This window comes from Echinops telfairi, unplaced genomic scaffold, assembly GCF_000313985.2.
Source record: "Echinops telfairi isolate 266 unplaced genomic scaffold, ASM31398v2 ScPeMD7_5;HRSCAF=22, whole genome shotgun sequence".
In the NCBI taxonomy this organism is placed as follows: domain Eukaryota; kingdom Metazoa; phylum Chordata; class Mammalia; order Afrosoricida; family Tenrecidae; genus Echinops; species Echinops telfairi.
The window spans coordinates 28178969-28186480 of record NW_022103901.1 but is presented as its reverse complement, the minus strand read 5'-3'; the positions used below and the strand labels follow the sequence as shown (position 1 = coordinate 28186480).

At 53.5% G+C, this 7512-nt stretch overlaps 1 protein-coding gene across 1 annotated transcript in view; it reads left to right on the top strand.

Moving 5' to 3' along the window:
- Positions 1-7512, top strand: part of ABCC1 (ATP binding cassette subfamily C member 1) — a 123232-nt gene that overhangs the window by 29599 nt on the left and 86121 nt on the right. The window contains exons 6-7 of the mRNA XM_004706096.2: positions 1439-1500; positions 4056-4187. Coding sequence (XP_004706153.1) covers positions 1439-1500; positions 4056-4187 — 194 coding nt within the window. The remainder of the gene's footprint in view (positions 1-1438; positions 1501-4055; positions 4188-7512) is intronic.

Here is a 7512-nt window from a genome sequence, read left to right as displayed (position 1 = left end):
CGTCCTTCAGCAGCTGCTCCCCACACCTCCTCCCGCCCATCCTTGTGTATCTAGGATAGGTGGGGGAAATGCTCGCCCATTTGCCAGTGGCCTGGGTGTGTGCTCGCCGGCCTGAGCCACTTCTGAGACTGTGTAAAGCCACCACGCTTATCCTTGGCTTTCTCTGCTGGTGGGTGTGGCTTGATGTTCTTATCTGGTAGTTTCCGCTCCAGCCATTTTGCCAAGGAACATCTGGGAGTTCCTTGGAAACAATAGCAGCCATAAATGCCCACGCCCTGGTCCCACCCCAGACCAGGTTTAATTCGCGTGCCAAGGGCCGAGGCCTGGGCCTGGTGTTGTGAACGTGCCCCCACCCCACCCCACTGGATGGAAACCACGTGGGCAGACCGGACTTCCCCCCAAGGCCTCGTCTTGTATGTGCACCTCCCTCGGGGGTGAATCCAGGCCCCCAGAGGTAGAGCTTTACCTGGTCTCTACTTTGCCACTCCATCCTACCCACACCAGTCACCTGTGGAGTCCCCCACGCTTCCCCTGTCACCACCCTTCAGACGCCCCACCCCAGAGTTGGTCTAAACTAAGGTGACCAGATGTCCCGCTTTTGGCGGGATAGTACCGATTTTGAACAATTTTTCCCGTGTCCCGCGGCGTTTTAAAAAAGTCCCGATTTTTTGAAAGAATGCATGACAAGCTAGGGTGTATGGTTTTCAGCTGCCATGTGGCTATTTCGCCAGGATATGAGTTTTATCAATGGTGTCCCGCTTTTCCAATGTTAAAATCTGGTCACCTTAGTCTAAAGGGACCAGCCCACACGACACCCACCCCTTCTCCTTTGGATTTGATAGTTCTCTGCCGTGACTCACAGGCCTCCTAGACAGGGCTCTCTTTAGGATTGCAGATGTTAGCACAAAGTCTGCTGGTGCGGCAGGTTAAGCGACACCCTGCTAACTGAAAGGTCAGCCCGTGAAGAGGGACAGCAGGTGTACTTGGTCAGACAGGGCCCCTGTGAGCCGCAATGGAGTCCACAGCAGCGGGGTTCCTTCAGGGTGATCCAGCAGCAGCAAGGCTTCTGCCAGGGTCTGGGAGGGTTCCCAGAGGGCACGTCACCTTCCCTTCCCTGACCAAGGCTTCAGTGCACGGGGCTGCAGGTGAAAGATTGTCACTGTGCTGTGGCAATCTGCTTCCGGAACACCAGCCCCTGACCCTTCTGTGGCGCACAGTCCTCCCTGGGCCCACGTGGCTGTGCTGGTCCTGGCAGGGTGGTGGTGAGGACGAGCGGAGGTGGCCTGTGCGAAGGGCACAGGACAGGGGTCGCTGGTAGAGAAGGTCCGCCAAGAATGCCCCGGGTCTGGGCTCCCGCCTGCTGGTAGGCAGAGAGCATTGGCATTGATAGAGGGCTCACTCATTCATTTTCTCCCCCACCTGTGTTTTTCTCCACCAGAACCCTTGCCCGGAGTCCAGCGCCTCCTTCCTTTCCAGAATCACCTTCTGGTGGATCACCGGGTAAGGCCATGGGCAGGGTGGCCGGTGTGTGGGCGCCTCCACTCAGCTCCCCACTGACCCCCACGTTCACCCATTTCTGTTCTGGGGCTTGAATGTCAGCATGGTTTGTGGACTGTGTGTTGCTGTTACATTATGAACAATAACTTGATGTTCGTTCGCTCCCCATCTAGCGAGAAAAAGAATACATTCTCAGCACAGTAACTGTGGATCAGAGACACACGCACAGATCAACAAAGCAAAAGCCCCAGAAGCCACCACTGTCTACACTTTGACAGGCCCCCTCCTCCTCTTCCTCCTCACAACACCTTCTCTTGCCCATTGTCAGAGTCCTGCTGGGCATCACGCCAGTCTTTCTTTGCTCCTTATTATTAGCTCTGTTGGCACTGTGAATAAGGGCGCACCTGCTCACCAGAAGGTCGGTGGTTCAAGCCCGCCATCTGCTTCTCAGGAGAAAGTGTTCTGCTTTCATGGAGATTACCAAACCAAACCAATTCCTGTAAATTGATTTGAACCTTTTATACCAGAGTAGAACAGCCCCACGGAGTGTCCAAGGTTTTAATGGTCATGGGCGCAGACTGCTACATCTTTCTCCTATGGAGCCACTGGTGGTTTGGACCCTCGACTCTCGGGTTAAGTACTTAACCACTGATTGACCAGGGAGCCTCTGTAGAACCTCGGAAACCCGAGCAGGCAGTTCTCCTCTCCTGTAGAGTCGAGGAGTCCTGGTGGTGTAGGGGGGTTAAGCCTTGGGCTGCTGACCTCCAGGCCGGAGGTTCAAACACACCACTTTCCTTAATGGGAAAAATGTGGCCATCTGCTTCTACAAAGATGCAAAGCCTCCTCTAGCCACATCGGGGGATGTGGATAGCCTTGTTATTATGCAGGGTGCATTGGAAAGTGAGTTATTGTAATCGGGTGAAAATTTAACCACCTGCTCTTTTGACCCACTTTAAAATTTATTCTAGTTTTAAATTTTTTCTACTTTCTTTTTGATACAGGCTTTTCTGTGTTACTGTTGTTCGTTCCTTGTTCTTTTTTTGGTATGTTTTCCTGAACATGCGATCCAGGATAGACAGATAAATCTCTGGAGACACTAACTGGAGTAATGGTTTCTTGGGGCTATGGTAGGGGGGTTGGGGAAGTGGGGAGCTAATGACAAAGAGCACAAGAAAGAAATGTTCTAAGATTGATTGTGGTAATGACCGTATAACTCTTCTTGATAGGATTGAGCTACTGGACTGTGTCATGGGGCTTCTGTACCAATAAAACTGTCCAAAAATTAATATACAAAATGAATTCTAATACGTACATTCAACAACAACAAAAGATTATAGCCTCACCAAGCCTAAGGAGCTGTTTCCTCTTAGAGGGCCACTATGAATTGGATTAGACTCAACCACCCCTCCTTCTAAGCTTCATTCCTTGTCTTTATAAATTCTTTACAAACCTCTTATTTCCTCAAGCAACCATTTTTACTTACACATAATTGTTTTCCCCAAAAAAATTTTCATTAAAGAATGTTATTAATGTGATTTGACTGTGGACCATGGGTTACCGCCTCCATGGTGACATTTCTGGTTTGGATCACATACTCCGGTTATCTAAGAGCTTGTCCTTCCTTGACCCTGAAAGGACACACAGCAAGAAGGAAGGACAAAGGGGAGTGGAGTCCACAGCTTACTCTCAACAAGGTCCTCGCATGTGTGAGTAGAGGAACAGGACCCAGAACTTTTGCACACACGCACATCGCTAATGAGCGCTGTTACAACCAAGCGGTTGAGTGTAATGAGACGCATCGAAGCTGGAGGAGTTACAGGATGCCATATTTGCCCTACTCAACACAAATATTTGAAAGTACATTCCGGTCCTCTTCATATCCCATCCTGAATATTCTGTATGCATCTCTTCTTTTAAAAGACTTTCTTTTTTTTTTAATCCTCCTGGGTGAGCTTACCAAATTAGCAATGGTTATTTGCTGTGGCCTGATGTCCACCCAAGCCCTGGTGGTATGGTGAGTTACTTAACTGGGCTGCTTATGGCCAGCTCAGCAGTTTGGAACCAGCAGCCGTTCTGCAGGAAGAAAAGATGCTTCCGTGAAGAGTTAACAGCCAGGAGCACCCAAAGGAGTGGAGAAGCCCTGACCCATGGGTCGCTGAGTCACAACTGACCCCATGGCACGGAGTGGGGAACTTGAGACTGTCCACTCACAGAATCCGGTGTCGCAGCAGCTGAGCACTTGGCCGCTAACTGGAAGGTTGACAGTTCGAACCCACCAGCGGTTGTGTGGGAGAAAGAAGGGGCCGTCGGCTTCCGTGACAGTGACAGTCTTGCAGAAAGCCTGTCAGTCAGCTCCGCTCTGCCTTGCAGGCTTGAGCTACGTAGGCATAGGCTTGAACGCACCAGATTTGGTGTGAAAGACCCACTCGTGCCCCGGTTTCCCGACTGGACAGCCGCCCTGAGCTACGTGGGTGAGGTGCCACCGCCCTCTTCCTTTCAGACACTCACCGCTTCCCTTTTCTCTTCCCTCCCTCCCTCCCCTTGTCCCGTGGCCACAGGTTGATGGTCCAGGGCTACCGCCACCCGCTGGACAGCACAGACCTCTGGTCCCTGAATCAGGAGGACACCTCTGAGCAGGTGGTGCCTGTTTTGGTGAAGAACTGGAAGAACGAGTGTGCCAAGTCTAGGAAGTAAGTGTGCGTAGTCCTGCCCCTGGGGGAGCCAGGTGCCCTGTCTAGGGTGCCCAAACCACCCTGGGGGAGCCAGGTGCCCTGTCTAGGGTGCCCCAGCTGTGCCCTGGAACAGTGGATGGGGCTCGAGTCCCAAGTCTGGCCCTGGGCAAGTTGCCTCCGACCAGAGTGCTCATCTGCCTGCAGGGGGCTGAACTTGACCTGTAGTTGGTCAGAAAAGAGAAAGGAAACATCTGTTGAGGATGTGCTGACTCTGCCTCCTTGAGTCTGCCCGTTCTCCCTCTCTCAGCATCTGGCAGGCTTGCTGTGGGTTTCTGCTGTCTCATGGTGACCGTGCGACATGCTGCATGAGTGTTTAGCCAGGGGCTGATTGACTGTCAGCCGTTTCTCCTGTGGGGTTGTTTGACATCAGGCCAGGCTCTTCCCTGTGCAGGCCACATCCCCTCCGTGAGGCCATCAGCTGTAACAAACAGGATCTTAGGTATCAATAAGAAAGAGAAGGCTGCCAACTGAATTGGGATGAGCCGTTGCCTTGGGCCACGCCCTGATTCCAGAGAAGCCGGGCCTGTACTAAGGAGTGTCCAGGGAACAGTGGTGGTGGTGGTACAGGGTGGCTTGTGGGCAGTGGTTGGCCCCTAACACTACAAGTGGGGCTGGGGGAGAATCACCAGCAGCCTCACCCCCAGGCTGGTATTCCCCTTCCGAGGCAGAGGTCAGACAAGCCTCTACCCTCTGAACTTGGTACCACTCCGAACGCTCTCCACTTCTCTGCTGAGTTGGACAGTGAGTTATAGTGACCACACCCAACCCCCGTGTAAAACCTGTGGTGACGGGGCTGCTTGAGGAAGTAGCGGGATCAGGAACAGTCAGGGCACAGTGGGTCGATTGAGACGACCTCTTATCAGCCGGACCTGCCTTGATCATCCCTGCCTGTCAGGCCCTGCCCTAGGTGGACCAGCGTGACAGAGCTCTTTCAGCTCAGCTACCACGTGCCCACAGGCTTTCTCCCTCACCGCTCTCACGGCTGCCCTGCTGTGGCATCTCGCCACCTCTCACTGCCTCTGGATGGAGGTAGGGCAGTGCAGGGCTCTCTGGACATGCTCCCCACCTGGCTCTTCTTTCTCCATGGGAGTGAGGCCCCCCGTTCCACCAGTGGGATGGTTCATTTCAAACCTAGCAGGGTGACTGTATTAGTCTAGGTACTTTGGAGAAACAAATCCACAGCAACTCATGGATAAGAGAGAGTTTTATGTAAAGAAAGTGTGCATCACGAAAACATCCCAACCCAATGCTGCCCAAGCCCACAAGTCTAACATTATCCCATTAACCCAACACCAGTCCACAAAGTCCTCCACCTCACAAAACAGAGGCAATGATGCCGACTGCAGGAGGAAAGCTGAGTCAGTGAACGAATAAGCATCTCAGCACTAGCAGGGGTCGCCACACGGTTGCTCCAGCACCCAGGGCTGCATCGGGATAGGTCCATGTGGCTTCTCCTTGGGGATGTCTTGTAGGAAGTCAATCTTGCAAGCTGAAGCAGGGAACTGCTAAGGCATCTGCACCCTGGTGCGACCATCACAAAGCAAGAGAGCCGAGAACTAGAAAGGCGAGGCTCACCACCCATTTATCCCTCTGCCTTTCAATTAGCCCCACATGTGATTATCGGCCAGGTTGGCACAATTAACTAACTCAGTGACAGACCTAAGCAACTCTTTTGTGAGGGGTCCAGACACCTTCTTTGTGTGTTTTCACCCCACAGGGTGGTGTTGGTACCTGGTACTTGATTTACATCATTAGCAGGCCTCTTGGTGGACCACAAACACCTCACTTTTTTCTAATCCCACTCAATCATGGGATGGGAGTTATAGGCAATGGCTGGGAGGGCCATATGCACAACTTCACTACATGTATGTCAGGCTCCTTACAGGCCAGTAGGATTTGCAAGGACCTGAGTTCTGGTCCCTCATCGCACTTTCTGGGAATATACAGATTGGATGTCTGAGGTCGAGCCAGGGCCCAGGCTGAAAAGCCAAACTCCATCCTGTCGAATCGATTCTCCACTGCAGGTGTCACCCAATCGAATTGCCCCAGCAGGTGCTCTTGGTTGACATCTTTATGGAAGCAAATCACCAGGCCTTTCTCCTGGGAGGCAGTTGCCTGGGTTTGAACCTCCAACGTCTAGGTTAGCAGTTGAGTGCAAACTATCTGTACTACCCAGAATCCTCCAGCCAGGGATGAGGGTGAGAAACTGGGACCTACAAACTTCTGGCCCCGAGGACAGTGGCAGAGGACCGTGTGTACAGGTGTGTCAGGTGCGAGCTGCCAGAGCCCAGATCCCTGTGCTGAACACCTTGAGGGGCTTGCTGGCGGGCACCTGCCCTCACAGCACCGAGTGAGTATGTGCCAGGTGGAGTCTCCTGACTGGCAGAGGCAGGCCTCTGGGTGCCCTCAGGCTGGTCTGCAGCCGCTTTCACGATGAGACGGTGCCATTCTTATTCTTGGGTTTCGCCATTGGTTCGTTACTCAAGCCTAGCTGTTTCCTCGGCCCCTCCTGCCCACGATGGTTGGCACAGGGGCAGTGAGGCCTGCTTGCACGCTCTGCGGAACTCACCTGGCGTTGAGAAGCTGCAGGGGGCACCGTGTGACCCCACTATTTTACACGGAGGCTGCTCTAGGACAGGCGAACCGTAGGGGTGAGGGTGGAAGCAGGGGGAGTCAGTGGAGGCAGGGGGCAGGAACTGCCTTTCTATAGACAAGTTCCTTGATGTCTGGGAACTTCCGGTTTCTGCTTCTCTGACCTCAGAGGCTTTCTGAGAAGTCAACCGATAGCTGGGCCATTGCCCTGGGTAAACCCTGGGCAGGTAGCAATTGTTCATGTGGTGGTGTTTTCAGCTGGGGCCAGCACTGGGCTAGGAGCTTCCCTTTGGACTAGGAGCTGATTCATGGGGCTTGAAAGGGGGTCGGCTGAGGCAGGCTCATTCTGATCCTCCTGTGGTCCACAGGGCTGCTTGGGTGGTAGTCGAGAGGCCATCGGAGGCAGAGGCGATCTGGGCCTGTAACCACGGGCCAGGCGGTCGTACCAGGTGTGGCCGCTGGCTCAAAGGCCCGGGAGAGGGTGTGCAGCACTGGCTGTGGGCCGGTGGTGTCCCGTGCCCCCTGCAGCCTTTCTGTTGATGTGTCTTGGTTCTGGGACTCAGCCCTGAGACCTCGCAGCTCGTCTCCAGGAAGCCAGAGTGACTCTGAAACCAGCTGGAATGGCCTCCCTACCCACCACCTCTGGGCTGTCAAACCCAGTGCCCCATTGTTTTGTGTCAAATGGTGGTTT